This window comes from Gallinula chloropus (assembly GCF_964237585.1).
Source record: "Gallinula chloropus genome assembly, chromosome: 1".
Taxonomy (NCBI): domain Eukaryota; kingdom Metazoa; phylum Chordata; class Aves; order Gruiformes; family Rallidae; genus Gallinula; species Gallinula chloropus.
Window position 1 is genome coordinate 74038787 of NC_140085.1, and position 16143 is coordinate 74054929.

The 16143-nt window shown below is 42.9% G+C and overlaps 1 protein-coding gene across 1 annotated transcript in view; it reads right to left on the minus strand.

The window, feature by feature from the left end:
- PPFIBP1 (PPFIA binding protein 1) overlaps positions 1-16143 on the minus strand; it is a 53682-nt gene that overhangs the window by 18049 nt on the left and 19490 nt on the right. The window contains exons 6-14 of the mRNA XM_084279097.1: positions 14548-14640; positions 12100-12214; positions 10261-10293; positions 8862-8923; positions 8042-8126; positions 4516-4673; positions 3457-3587; positions 1885-1938; positions 674-734 (exon numbers count right to left, since the gene is read on the minus strand). Of these exons, the coding sequence (XP_084135223.1) occupies positions 674-734; positions 1885-1938; positions 3457-3587; positions 4516-4673; positions 8042-8126; positions 8862-8923; positions 10261-10293; positions 12100-12214; positions 14548-14640 (792 nt within the window). The remainder of the gene's footprint in view (positions 1-673; positions 735-1884; positions 1939-3456; positions 3588-4515; positions 4674-8041; positions 8127-8861; positions 8924-10260; positions 10294-12099; positions 12215-14547; positions 14641-16143) is intronic.

The following is a 16143-nucleotide window of genomic DNA, read 5'->3' on the forward strand; positions in this document are numbered from 1 at the left end:
TTTTCAATCCTGTCAGCATCCCTCCTGAGCTACATGTAAGGCACAGCTTGGTGCCTTGGGTATCAGGGAGTTCAGGAGCTTTTAGGAGTTTAGGCTGCCAAAAAAACAGCACAGTAATTGGCCTGGTTTGATGACAGTGCTACAGGCTAGCTGCTTTTAGCTCTCTTTTGAAGGGACCAAACTGAAGCTATCACCAGAAATACAAAGGCTCTGTATTTTGTTCCCAACCCCCTAAAACATAGAGTGACTCCAGACTGTATTTTATAATGCATTAATTACATGGCCTTCCAAAATTATTTGCCTTAAACACAGGTGGGAAGTGGTAGTGGGACATACTTTCTTGTTGTCTTCTATCAGAAAAGCATGTGAGCTAAAAACAACCCACCCCAAACCCCTCATCATTTGAGAAAAAAGACAGCAAGAGAGCCAAAGCCTTACACAAACCCCAAAATAGGCACCTGTTCCCTTTGTTTTCAAGCACAGATTTTCCCCTTTAATAAAACCTGGAAGATGTCACATGTATGTGACCATAGTTAACACATGACATGAGGAACCCTACTCTGGCTCCGAGTTTCTCAGAAGAAAGCAACAGAGCATCCGCGGGGTCACTGCCACAACAGAGATGTCACCCCTGTTTTTAAGGGGATGGGAGGAAGTGAGAGATCAAACCAACCGCTTCAGATGTCTCTTTTCTCAAACTGCTCAGGCTGCTGGACTTCTGCAGCGAAGAAGTTCTGAAAGGACAACATAAAACCCAGGCCAAGTTACTGGAAATAAACTTGCTACGATAAACAGAGTCTCAGGAATGAGCTTTAAAGAAGGACTCTAACGCACGATGACATACATGAAAAACAAAGACATTCTGCATTAAGGCAATCAATGCCCACACAATTTGCTGAGATACCAGAAGAACCTCCACACTGTAATTACTGCTGCTGATGCTTCAGTGACATGATGCCTACCTTTGGGTATTTTTGGCTGCTTATTTAACTTTGCATTTTCAGAAGCACGAGCAGAAGTTACACAGGCAAAGGAAGTGATATAAACAAAAGCTATGAAAAGAAGTATTTTTAGCAACAGGCTTCTGACTAATTCAATCCTTAAAGAAGCCAAGCATATTAAGTCAAGCTTGTGCATTTTAGCTTTTTTATCTTCAGTTCCATCTTCCATTTCAGACCACATTATCTCCCAACTTTTAGTGGGACTTACAGACTAGACTACTGTCCGGTTGAAAATAAAGTTGCTGTTAAGGTTTTCCCTGCAATTTAGAGAAACTTCTCTGAATTTTACAGTTACCTATGTTCATACCAACATAACGGGAGTAGAATTTGGCTTTAGGCATAATCTTGTGGCACAAATTCACCTGAAATAAAACCAGCTGCTGAGCCTCACACTGTGTACCAGACAAACCTTATTCACTTAGACTCCTTACTAACACATTGCTTTGACTCAACTTTGAGTCCATAAATAGTCCCACTCATTTCCTCAGGGAGTATAGCTTTGGCAGAAATAAAAATTCTTTTCTCCTTATAGTCAGCTGATCACCTTTCCCACATTATCAAATGAAAAAAGCAAATCATGTGCCCATGTACAATGGAAAACTGTAAATTTCAAATTATACTGACAGTCTAAAACCCAATTAGAGATGCTTCACAATGTGGAAGAAATTAACTGCCCACGTGCAAAGGCACAGCATTGGAAAATAATGAGCACAAAACCACAGAACATGAGCAGAAAACTACCACCACTGACATCATCTGGGCTAAAATTAGTTGACATATTTACATGCATATGTAAAATATGGAGGGCACATTGGAGGGGGAGGTTTAAGTCAACAATTACACATAAATATGTTTCCTAAACATTTTTGATTATGATACTTACACCGGGCTATCACACAGCTTAGTTTCTGGGGAGGAACCTGTTGATCTTCCTTCACTGCAAAAACAAAGAAGATACGAAAAAAGCAATGCATTTGGGGAACCCCCATCCACATACCTTGCTGATATAGAAACCCTACTATCTCAGCCTGCTTTAATCCTGTTTTGACTTCAGCTGCTCTGGTACTAACACGTGGCAAATTTCCTCTCTACAGGTGGCCAATCTTAAAAGCCCCAGGAAAGACAACTTGCACCCTAATCTGATTACAATACCACACTGTTCATCTTAAACGAACGCAGAGGTTATGGCATGTGCAAGAGCTGCAAGCAGCACCAAGCAGGAGAGGCCACTGGATCCCTGTGAATCACCCCCAGGGGCATTTTGTGGGACATTAGTGGTTTGTTTGTTTGTTTCTTTTCCACAACGGGACACAGATGAAATCCCTGCTGATGGCAGCCAGAGGTGCATGAGGCACAGCATAGTGTCTTCTGGACAGGGTGCTTTACTTGCTTGGAAGTGGAATAATCACACGTCAACCTGTGCTTGCAACAAAAAAAATCATCAAAATCAATAAGGGTTTTAAGTCAACAAGATTTCCTTGCCTCTGGAATGTTAGTATTTGACACTAATTTAGATAAAGCCAGGGATTTGGACCCAGATAAAAAACCTTTAGCACAGCCTTTGTCTAGCTGTGAGTCCAGTGTGCTTCTCTGTACCCCTGGCAGTGCCAGTCCAGATGGGCAGGGACCAGGTTTCCTCACCGGGACAAGAAGGGTGCAGACTTGGAAATGCTGGAGGAAGCCAACAGCTTCTTCTCACCCAGAAGGCTGCCACTGGGCTCAAGCATGGGGGCTTCTGGGTGCCAAGGCTCAGCCACAGCCCTGGGGTGCAGCCACACATCCCCACCCCGGCTTCCCTGTGGCACTGTGCTTACACATTTCATCTGGCTTTCAAAATCTTAGGCAGGGCTCTCATAAGAGCAAGTGAAAAAATACCTCCACATTTCATCATGCCAAAGGATGGCTGCAAGGATATCTCTTTCTCTAATCTTTTGAAATGTCACTTGGGTTTCCTTCTGGGGGTCCCTTAACAGCTCATGGCTAGAGCCAAACACTCCTTTTGTTGCAGTCTTGGCAGTGTCTTACACCAAGTTTCAGCAACTGTGGAAAATGTCTGAATGCAGATCATCAGGAACTCATTTGTGTGAGCATAGCCAACACCATCTCAGCCACACCCAGATGATGTAAGCCTAGATAAAAATAATGATCCTATGTCCTTCATTACACTACACCAGCTTTTCTCTCCTTCTGTTCATTTCTTACGAAGCAGCTGGTAAAGAGTGTGAGTGCTGTTATAAGCAACAGCAACCAAACTGATACTTGCTTACTGAAAAAGATTCAATCAATGCGCTTCAGGAACATAAGCTCAATTAGCTATAGCTAGTCAAGGGAATGCTAGCCTTGTATAACTGACTTAATGACTTGACAATACTACAGTAACTGACAAATTATTACTCTCATTAAACGTCACAGAATGTTGGATTAACAATTGAAAAATACATGGAAACAGTAATACCTCATTTCACTTGCAAGATCTGGCCTAGGGTGTGTTTTCATTTTCTCTGCAACAGTTTCTGAGCCCTTGGATGTTGATGAAAAAGAAGGGATTGAAATCTGTAAAATACTGGTGTGGATCTGTAAGGAATTCTAAAAAGAATGAAGAACATGTGTTATTGGAGCTGAAATTAAGCACCATAAATAAGAAAAGAGTAACAGATAAACTACAAAAAGAAGGATTTGAAATTACTTTTTTTTTTAAGTGGCATTTTTATTTCTACTGTATTACAATGATTTATTACTTGAAAGATGGCGCTGACGATAAAACTTGAATCACTGCACAGATAAGCTACAGCACAGACAAAAATCTGCCCATGTCTCAAAGCTGCCTGACAAATCTATTTCTACCACAGACACTGCTCTGTTTTACTCCTGTCCTCAGCCACTCAGAGAACACCAAAAAGCTGCTAAACATTTAGTTTAATTTTGTTTTCTTTACAGTGCACTCATGCTGTTTAGCCAAGTATGTCAAGTCCCTGCTCTCACTCAGAGCTACAAGAGATCTGTAGTTTTGCTACTGGAAAACATAAATGTAGAAGTCAGAGTTTGAACCACGACCTACTTATCATTTAACTGAATGGATGTAACGATGATTGCACCCTTTTAAATATGACAGGATATATTAAATAACTGCCAACGTGTTTACTTCCAGCTCCTGAAAAATTATGCCCAGCTCCTAAAATAGCTACGTTTGATATGACAACCAATTCCTGTGTTTGACAGGAAAAGCAGTTAAGACCCACCTTCATGACAAACTCAACTGTTTGCTGCTTCGCAATCCCATTTGACTATTAAGAGAAACAAACCGAACTGAACTCAAACAAAACTCCTCAGCACCTTTCACAAGAAAAGTACATTCTCCACAAGGATATGGGACATGATAAAAGCTCTGCAACTCAGGAAAAAAAAAAACCCTTTTCCAAATCATTTGAGTTTTGGCACCTGCAATATGAATCCAGCACAAGGAATGTTTTCCGTGAGCGATGGCATTAAACGAGGAAGGAAAAAAACCCCATACCTCTTCATGAATACTCAGGTTAAAGTCATCGTGGATGGGAGATGCTGTTACTGGAGTTGGGGATGGGCTTTTCTCTGCGTCAGTCAGACTCGGGGTGTCCAATAAAACCGTGGAAACAGACCCTGAATTCAAGAAGTCTTCACCATCACTTTCCTTGCCTGAAGGGAGAGAAGATGAAAACTTGTTTGCTTTACTTCTATACATGATGACCCTCTGCCCCACATGAGGCACAGCAGCATGTTCATTTATGGGCCAAAAAGGGAAGAGGTTAGGATTATTTATTTTCTTTTAGACAGGTTACAATAGGAGAAGGGGAGTCATTCCCAAATGTCACTTCCCAATTCCACCACAGGTTTGGAGCAGATGGAGGACATTTATCTAACAGCAAAAAGCCCATCAAATGCCCTCAGGGCATTTAGCAGGATCAGTTTCAACAAGCTGAATAAGCTGGAGCAGTTATTTCCTGTCCTGTGTGCTGGAATTTCATACCAAATACTCCTTTTCCCTTATTTGCTAAGGAAAGACCAGGAGGTCAGGTCTGCCTGAAACTTCAGATGTCTCTATGGTATCTTCAAGTGACCCACAGGAAACACGCAGCCCACTTCGCACCAGCTCCCAAGTGACCACATCACATGCGCAGACTGCCCCATCTGAGTGCATCTTCGTTAATGCCACAGCCCACACCAACATCTGGCATCCTCTGCTTCCAACGGGAGACTCCCTGCTCCTGAACAAGCCAAAGTGTTCCCAGGAAAAGCCTCTCTTGCCTGTATTTCACTGCCTGAAATCTCTGCCCATGAATGGACCATGAAGCACAGTTCCCAGAGACCCAAGTCCTGTTTTAACATCCTCCTGTCTCTGAAGGCACAGCACTGCACATGAGAGTGATACCTCTTTAGAAACTACTACTCCTCCAAAGCTCAGCATGGTGCTTTGCTGTCACCACCGCCTCACCTCCTCCCTCACTCATCATCTGTTTTCCCAGCCTTGGCAGACAGAAGACATGCAGCTGTGTCCTTAGTTCCCCTGAGTGCTGGCTTCCAGAAAGGAAAAGCCTGTACATGCTGAGATCCAAGGACCACAGACAGCGAGGGCTGCCTGATCTCAACTTCCTTACAATAGGTGGTTCCCTCTCCCCTTGTTAACAGATTGGTGGCAAAAATGCTTCCCTGTGGGAGTTGTTAGCCTGACATGCTCCAGGCACACACCAGTTCCCATCTGGTTTACATCCATGACACTGGAATAAGAGAGGCTTCTTCCTGAACCCACCACTGCACCTACCTCAGGAATGCAGTACTCATAGGACTTGCAATTGGAGAACATGGCCAAGGACTTTCACACAGCCCTACAAATCAGCCAGCTCCCTCAGGAGTAGAGGTCAGGATCTACCTGCTGCAGTCACTACACCGCCAGTGGTAGCCTCTTAAAACCTAAGCAGAAGCAGAGAGGGGCACCAGGAACCTCTCTTTTCCCTGGATCTCACCTCCAGTTTCAGCAGCATGTCCAGGTAGGGCTCCACCCACCACTTTTCCTGCCTTGGGTCCACGATGCCAAACATCAATCTACCACCACAGAAATACGTATTTTGCACCCTCCCTCTGGCTATTGACAATCTTCACTCTTTGAAAGGATCTCTGAGGGCTTCTACATCCCTCTCCTAGGAAGAGCATCTGCCTCCAAACCTTGCATGGCCAACAAAAGCCACAAGCCCTTGCCTGCCCTTAAGAAGCTCAGGAAATGAGGTTAGGTTAACTCAAGGCCTGTGGAAGGCTGAGTTGGCCTTCTCTGGCCTTCAGAGGACTCGATGACAAAGAAGGTTTTCCATAACAAGGTAATACAGCACTGTGGCACACAGACTTTTAAGTTGTGCACATATTACATGCGCATACATTATCAGAATGCTAATGTCAAAAAATTGCTGGAGACAGGTCTTTCAAGGATGGTGACCTACAAAATGCACTTGAGAGCTGAAAGAACAGGATGATGCAGGGGGAAAAACCCATCCTAGATTGTAATGCAAGCAGACCAGGATTATTGCTGTAAAGGGAGATGCTAATTTTCTAACATCTAAGTGTTTTCATCTGAAATCACAGAACCTTTATAATGTCATGCTCTACGTGCATTTATTTTGCTTTTCTTTTAAGGGAGGAAGGAGAGAGACAGGGTGTTCAGTGCAATTACATCAAACTGATGACCATCTCCCTCAACAGTTATGTCCTTTGGGGATCAGAAGCTTCTGGATCTGGAAACCTCCACCAGTCTTGGAACATCCTGAATGAACCATTATGTGTTATGGTATGTCCTATAGACAGCATTTCAGTCACACAGTTAAGCTCATTATCTAGTGGCAGAGAAGGTGGGTTTTTTGTTTTGGGGGGTGTGAAACAAGACTGGTAGGAAAAGCCAGCCTGGCCCACCACTGTGGCAGGGAAGAACCGCTCCACAGCTGCTGCACATGGTGGTTTGTGAGGGCTTCGTTGCCTTCCAAAGGCATGGCATGTCATCACAACAGAGTCCTGGCAGCACACCCTCTTGCTACAGCCACTTCTGCAGTTCTCGGGCAGCGCTATCGCGGCGTGCGCAGCCGCCGGCGTGGTGCTGGTCTGGCTGTATGAACGTGCATGCCCAGGCACTGCTCTGCTCCACTACCAAGCCCTCCCCAGGAACAGGTGCAAGAGAGGGGAACAGCAATTTTTAGCAGTTAATCACAGAATTACAGGCTGGTAGGGGTTGGAAAGGACACCTGGACATCATCTAGTCCAACCCCCCTGCTAAAGGAGAATCGCCTAGAGCAGACTGCACAGGACTGTGTCCAGGCAGATTTTGAATGGCTCCAGAGGAGACTCCACAGCCTCTCTGGGCAGTCTGTGCCAGTGCTCTGTCAGCACCACAGTACAGGTTACTCCTCATGCTGAGATGGAACCTCTTGTGTTCCAGTTTGTCCTTGTCCTGTTGCCGGACACCACTGAAAAGTGTTTAGCCCCTGTCCTCTTGACGTCTGCCCTTCAGATATTTATATAAGTTGATAAGATCCTCTCTCAGTCTTCTTGGAGGGGGTTGGACTTGATGAGCTCGAGGTCCCTTCCAACACCTACAATTCTGTGATACAATTCTGTGATTCTCTTCTCCAGGCTGAACAGACCCAGCTCTCTCAGCCTTTCCTCATACAAGAGTCTCCAGTCCCCTCATCATCTTTGTAGCCCTGGTGTAGCAGCCAGCCCTGAAATGCATTTTGGGAGGCTACGGCAAAAGCCTGAGAGCTTATCACATTCAAACTAATTTTACAAGGTGGAAATAAGCAAAGTAGTTACTACTACCAGATGGGAAATGGGACAGAACCCCAACTTGCAGCTTCCTGGACAAAAAAGGCAGATTACCAGTTCACACCAGTTGAAGAACTGGCTTTTAGTATACCTAAGAGATGCCTCCAAAGACAGTAAATCTAGGGAGTCAATATAAAACTACCACAATGTACCTAGAATTTAAATGAAAGCAGAGTTTAATTTCTTTTTTGATTGTACTATACCTTTTTTACCTTGAGCCAGTATCACCATGTCTTGAACCTTTTTGTACCTATTCAGGGACTGCCGAAGCTCTTCAATCTTCCGATCCTAAAATAAAGGAAAGTTGGGACTGTACCTCTTCCTTCAGCAAGTCAAAGATAAGCAATACAAATACTAAGATACTCTTCAGTTTAACTGGTGGTGAGACTAAAAGAAATGGGAAGTGTGGATGGGACAGAACCCAGAACTCGGAGAGGCTTTGAAATATCAAAACTGGTAGTTAGAAAAAACCATCATCTAGCTAATCACCAGAATTGTCCCAGCCTTGAAAGTGGATTTCAGCTCCCTCATTAAGTCAAAGGTAGAGTATAATAAATTTGCCATGCACAAAGAAAACAGTAATCAAAGGATTTAGTGCTTTGGGGATCAAAAGAAAGCATTCTACAAAATGCATATGAATATGCAAAATCATACATGAAAACAATTCATACTTCACAGGAAGCCCTTTTGGAAACACAGCCTGGGACATCTCATGGGACTCATACAGAACTCTTTACAATTTCAGAACACGTAAATTGAAGTGGCACCAAACTGAATGACACAACAGTGTGATGACTGTGTACATGCAACAGAGCTCATAAATGCTCAGTTATAGTCCCTTAAAGGCACCGCAGTGTTTCTGACTACAGTGACTCTTACAACTGATTTTTTGAAACAGGAGATTGATTCTTACACCTTGTGACTTCTTAACTGAATTGCAACAACTTCTGGTGTGAAGATTTTCTTAAGAGATTTAACTCAAACTGAGGAATTATTACTGAAAAAAAAGAATGACTTTGCTACCTTCTCTTCATTTGCTGCCATTAGAGATTCTACCGCCTTCTTCATTTTCTGTACCTCTATATCTAAAAACACAATACAGTTCTCCAAGTCAATTTAAACACGACAGTGGAAGGAAAGAAGAAAAACAAAAATACCTAGAAGCAAATTGGTAATAATTGAAAGTAAATTTACAAATCAAAAGACAAAACATAAGCCACTTATATTCTATTTTAGATGGAAATACATAGAAGAAACCCTTTTTTCTTCAAAACCCTTTTTTTTTCCCTGACATTTTTATCAAAGAAACAAATGAAATTCAGGAAATGTCCTTACCCACCTCCCCAGCCTTAGGAAAACGGAGAAGTCAAGAGTAAAACTACTGCTTGACTTTACCTCCATTTTTCAGATCACCAAATAATTGCAAACCAAAAAGTCAAAAAATACAGAATGCTACAACTGGAGTGGAATAAAACACGTCCTCGTTACAACCGCTGATGAACACCCCACATGGCATCTCAACCCCCCTCTATACAAAGCAACAGGATGAATGGGTACGATGAAGAAAGCACTGTGCAGTGACACTTAGTCTGGATTCAGTATGGATGGAGAAGTGAGGACAGCACAATGGAATGATACAAGTTATTTGCTGTGACGAGCAGTCATGCTGGAATGCACATTGTAGTTCAGACTTGGAAGAGGTGCCTGATACAGACGACAGCGTTCTGTGCTTCATCTATAATCCTTATTTACAAAGAAGTATAAATACAGGGAAACATGTGTGCTCTAACAGCGTTAGATTCTGGAGACATTCTGGACTAGAAATTCAAAACCAATGGGAATAGTCTCCATTTTTCCTACAATTCTACTTTGCTTAAATGAAGTAAACTTTACCTTTTGTTACAAACACAAGCAGGTGGCCAAATCTGCAAGCAAAAAGCATTTTACCTTGTTTTAACTTCCTAAAATTTCTCTGAAAACAAACAGAATGGGAAGAACATTTCCCTTCTTAATGAGATTCAGGGAGACGACAAGCTGTCTGGCTTGAAATGAAAGACATTTAGACATGTTGGACTAAAACAGCAACTGATGCAGTTCCAATGATTTTCCCTCAGTTATGCTAACGGAAAATCTCATTTACTGGATTGCAACTGCATTTCAATCAGAGGCAACTGTTTTGTGAGCCTCTGTGAGACCAAATCTTTCTTTGTCTATCAGCTTTCCTTCAGAAAACTTTGTATTTGGAGTGTGATATATCCACTCTTACTTTCAAGCTTTACTGTGAGTGTAACTAAGGGTTATAGATGATGCAACCTAACGATGTTTGTTAAAGCAGTTTTTGCAAACACATGCAGAAAGCTATCCTGTGTGAAAAAGCACTTCTGAAATGCAAATGCTTGTGGAAAGACACCAGAAACCTTACTTTTATCTTTGAGCTTCTTTTTACAATTTTCATCTGTGCAGGAAAATCCATTGGATTTGAAATTAGCATCAAGGTTATGGCATTCAGTAACTTTTAAGACAACATCGAAACTTAGGGAGTCAACTATTCCTCATTTCTTATTGCAGAAGCAAGCAGTCCCCTGGTGCTAACGGTTCTGATGACATAAACTAGTCTCACCGATCTCATACATGACTACCTGTCTCAAGGATGTGTTTTTCAGCTGTATGCTTCCCCTTGTGAGGCCTCAGGAAAGGCTTATGCCAACAGGTGACTCTTCAGCTAACACTCTACTGGCAAGAGCCAGCTAAGTGACAGAGTACGTGTATTTGTTCAGAAAGCAGAGTTCAGGTGGACAACCTGCAGACAACCTGTGTTATCTGCAAACAGTGTTACTAAACATTGGTCCAAGGCAGAAGAAACCATGGTTCATCATGGCAGAATCTCCTGCTGAGTTACACTGAAAACTAAAGCTGAGACCCAGAGATAATGGGAGTTCAACATACACAGCAGCAACTGCCAGGCAGCAACTGCTACTTATACTCCCTATAAGTAGCCATATATGCAGTAAAGCCAGACTTGGTTCACATTTAAACGTTCTAAAAAGAAAGAAAAAAGAGAAAAAAAAATAGAAGAGTGAGAGAAGGGCAGGGGGGGAGAGAGGGGAGAGAGAGAGGAAGTGAAGAGAGAGAGAGAGGAGGGGGGAAGAGGAAGGAGGGAGAGAGGGGGATGAGGGAGAGGGAGGGGTGAAGAGGGAGAGGGAGGGGGGCAAGAGGGAGAGGGAGGGGGGCGAGAGGGAGGGGGGCGAGAGGGAGAGGGAGGGGGGCGAGAGGGAGAGGGAGGGGGGCAAGAGGGAGAGGGAGGGGGGCAAGAGGGAGAGGGAGGGGGGCAAGAGGGAGAGGGAAAAGAGAAAAAAAAGAGAAAAAAAATCACAGTTCAGTGGGGCCCCTTTCAGTGATCTTTTGCAGTGGATTTGAATACAGATTATTTTGTTAAATAAAATCTGACAATCTACACACTGCATTTTCCTCTGTGGGTCAGGAAAGAAACTAATTAATCTCTTGTGGGTTTGTTTTTCTAAAGAAGTACTTTAAAAGCACAACCTTAAAATCAGCAATAATTATCAGTGAGATATATTCAGAAGTGAAATTGCAGCAGGTCAAAAAAGTCAGTGGAAAATTTTTCTGATGCTCTATGAAAAATGTCTATTTTTAAGTAAGTTCCTGAATCTACATTTCCCCAAAATACACAATTGATTTTTTTTTTTTAATTTGCAAGCAAATAAAAGAATTATCTGACATGTAAAGTTTCTGGGCTAATTCAGGCTTAATTAGGATTTAGATTAACCAGTGCACAAATCCAAACCCAATCTTCAATTTCACCTACTTACAGCTTGGGTCCACTGAAGATTTGCAGGTACACATCATACTCATCACACTATGGATCTTAACCTTCCTTACCAATAAAGGGTGTACAAGCAAAGCCCAGCATAGATACCCACATAGAAAGTCTTCTTCTCAATATCATCTATTTGGGGAACTTGTTGAAATGAATTTGAGGATCTCTTTTGAGGCACTATGCAATTCATGCAAAGAGCTAACTAGTTGATTACCTAGTCTAGAATAAAGCTGACACTTGCTATGACAGTAGGTTGCATCATGAACACTTCTACTCCCTAAATATATTAAAAGAAGTTAACACAAAGACATAAAGTGTATGAAAATTGAGGCATTTATCTGTTATCTCCTACAATTACTCATGGAAACGTGACCTCAGGTGAGGTGACTGAGGAGGGCACGTTGAGAGAGCCTCCCTTCTTACCTCTGTCCAGTATTTCAATTCCTTCTCCTTTCAGCTTGGAAACCAATTTTTCCTGCAACCTTTTAACCTCGGCTTCTTTCTGCTCTAGTTTGTCTTTCAAGGCTGTGAGCTCATCCTGTAACAGACACAGAACCACTCAGTGACAGCTTCCACATGCATCTGAGATGTTTCCAAAATTCCCTCCTGTGAAGCACAGTGGACAGGTCCTCAGGCAGTGAAAATGACTGAGGGCCCCCTGACCTTGGCTGAGGGTGCACCCACCACTGAATATCACAACAGATTGCTGAGGCCATAAGGGGGCAAAACCAGGGGGGCCTGTGGTCTGAAAGTGTCACTCATAGACAATCAAAAAGAGATTTTACATCTAACTTTAAAAAAGGAAAGAAAAAAAAAAAAAGATGTTTTCTTATTGATGTAACCTGCAGAGACAGGAAAAAATGCAGGTGATGAGGCTGAAGGCTAAAATCTATGAACACTCATTTTAGTATTTATAGGGCATTTTGCATATTCAAAGCTGGACAATTATGGAACTGTGCTTACAGCAGGCTAAGGACACTTTCAGAAATAACATCTGCTTCTATGAAAGAAAAATCCATCACGAGACCACCAAGCACACGAACACACACTGGAAAGCAGTTCAGATGGAAATGTGGTACCTCTGCCACAGCTTGGGTTTGCTGCTGATCGAGCATCAGGAAAGGAAGCTTAGAGTTGAGATTCATGGGAATAAGACAGATGGTGTTTGGGGGAGTTGGGGTGTATTAGATAAATGCTGTCAAATTTTAGCTTAGATCTAACCATCTGCACTAGCAAGAGACTGGCACGGATCCACGCATTTAACTTTTCAAAATTTGAGTCTAATCCTCCTGAGTTTAGTAACGTGTTTCTTTCATGTCCCAGGATATCTTGCGCAACAGCGTCGTCACGACAGGACCCTCAGTGCAACACTGAAAATTTAATTTGTTCAGTTTGTAAACAAAACACAAGGCAAGACTCATAATTTTGGCATTTGCGGCTTCTAACTGAATTTTGAAATCCTTAAAGGAACAAACCAAACTAGGATACTGTGCCTTAGGTATAATTCCTGAGCTTCCCTCAAAAGATCTATCACAAATATCTAGTGATAAAATGCAACCCAAACTGTGGACCAGACTACAGAACTTCCTAATATTGGTTCCTGTTTGATCTAAAGCAGCAGTAAAAAATAGATCGATCTTAAAATTGCCAAGGAATCGAAGTTTCTTCCAGACCAGTGGCTGGGCAATACAATCATCCAGTGCTCTAACTTGGAACTGACTTTGATGGGATTTCTGCCTGTGTAGGACCTGTGCTTCTCCAAAACAAGACCATCTCTTGGTCAGTTGAGAAGCTGCTCTTACACACGTGGGCAACTGGAGCTGCACGTGGTTGCTGATGTGTATTTCTTCCCCTGAATCAGGAACACAGTGTGTAAATTTACACCTGCAGGAGGGGACAGTATAAAAGGATTTTCTTGCTGGTTTTCAAGAATAAATTTTCTCTTACAAAGGTGAGACAACTTTGAATAATGGACCTAAGCTACAGAAGAGGCAATCTTCCCTTGGAAGGGGGATGATGTAACACAAGTCTAATTCCATTATGTGCAACCTATGTAAAGTTCACAAGACTAAAGCCCTCTCCCATCCAATATTAAAGCTGTTTACAAGGAATATCTACGTAAGCAGCTTTCCACATCTAATGGAAAAGGGTGCACCACATAGCAACACACAGCAATTAATGAAGAACAGAGCACGACAGCACGATGCAAGACAGACCGTGAAACAGTGGAACACCAAGGATTCAAAACAGGCCCAATGTTACCCAGAAACTACTACACCTTTAGCATGTGGCTTTTTTGCTCCATCCGCTGCTTTTCATACTGCATCTGACCCACTTTGATTTTCATACTAGAAAGTTTGGCCATTAAAGACTGGTAACAGAGACAGAGCAGTGAGAGAAAACTATAGATAGAAAAGAGACAAGGCTAAATGGCAAAGAGAAGTTAGACACTTACAGAAACAGGCTGCTAGGATTACTTAGGTGAATGCTTTCTCTTCAGAAGTGACTGATTTTTAGCACATTTAGGAGAAAATAAATGCTCAGCTTTGGTATCACTTATGGCACAGGCCTTACAGACCGCAACCAGTGTTCCTCGACACATATGTGAAACATTGGTCCAAATAGGTTACAAATTTATTGATACCTGTCAGGTGCATGGTAAGTTACCCTTCATAAAAAAACAGTGCCCAGATCTGAAAACTGTAGCGTGAAATTGGGAAATAACCCCTGTTGCTGAGTACCATGAAACCCCTGAGCCCAAGTGTGCTCAGGATTTTTCCAGGCGCAAGCAAGGGGTGGGGAAAAGAGAGAGAGAAACTTCTGAAGCCTGACTGACACCCATCTCAGCTTCTTCCCCTCAGCCTCACTTACTTTGGTTGTTTTCAGTTTTTTTTCATACTGGAGTCTTTCATTGTCCATTTCTCCCACTCTCAACCGCAACTCATTTATTTCCTGGATCAAATCCTGAGGGAGGGGAAAAAGGAGACCAGAAACAACAAAGAAATTAAGTCAACAAAGCAGAACAATAGCCACCCATTGGTAGGACTGTAAAACCAGAGCAGCAGTAAAAGTCACTCCATACACAAAACCACACCACTCGAATTCACAGCTAAATCACACGATTCAGAGCTCCCCAGATATCCAGGGACTGTATTTCTCAGTTTCTGCACTACTGTGCTGAAGGCAAGAGGGCAGAGGACAAAGGGAGACATCAATGGATGCTGTGTTCCCTGTGCTATGGACCAAGAAAGGGCCTCTGCTCCCCGGCTTCTCAACTGCTGGATGTCTACCACCATGAGTAGGTAATGGAAAACCGCGGCAGACATCCTTCAACATGCAGCAGCCAGATCCTCCCTTTCCCAGTCCCTCCCACCCTCGACTTGCCAACCATCCCCTGCCTTTTCAAAAGATCAAGTGATTGCAGTGCAAATGCTCCTTTTTACCACTCAAATGAGCCCCCCTAAGTGAGAGGTGAATGGAAGAACCACCACTGGTTTCTACAGACACAAAGGCACATGTGTTTAAGCATCAATGGTGCCACTCCACCTGAACTTTACAAATTCAGCCTGGTTTGGAAGAAACTCAGAGCCACTGCTAAGTCACATCTGAGCTCTTCAGAACAATGTCTTGACCTCCTGACCATCCTCCTGGAGAGACCTACCAGGTTTGGAGGTCAACTCTGAGCACCAACAGCTCCGCAGCTCCTTTCCTGTGGGGTAAAACAAATCCCACAAGGTGCAAGGCATTCTTTCTCCAAACCTCTCCATCCTCTAGATGGGGAAATGGGATCTTAAGTGGCCAGTTGCAGACCTGCAGGAAGCCTGGGGACAGACAGGACAGTAACCGCCCCCCTCCCCACCCCCAATACAAGAGAGGATGAATCACAGCCTATTGGAAAAATGATCTTCCTGCTCAGCAGGGGAACACATTTACCAGAAAGCTGAGGCTTTCACGCCACTTTATGTCCAGCAAGCTTCTGTCTCATGATCTCACTGACCTTTAGTTTATGTATGGAATCCACAATAAAAAACAGGAGGGAATAAGAGGCGGGGGGGAAGGAAAAAAAAAATATGAAAAAAGCCGTTTTTCTCAGCAGTTACTGTGATGCTGTATTACCAGGAAACTCTTCAAAAGAAGAGACAAACTAGAAAACATAAGAGAACTTGACCTGCAGTATAACAGCTTTCAAACTACCAAGAAGATAGTATGGTACTTAGGTTGACTTGTCTTCCTACTTGGTAAGGCAAATCCTATCTGTGGTCAAGCACAGCTGTACATTGAGCTACCAACTCTAAGCACAATTTTTCAGACATAACTGTATAATTAGTAGAGATTTATAATTTATAAGTTAACAAGCCAGCAACTGACATTTAAAGGGTACTCATGGGGCCTGAGTAACACCTGCCTTGCAGCACCAAGCCACATTTTCTGAGCTCACAAGCCTCTGGCTATTATTTTGTCCTTAAC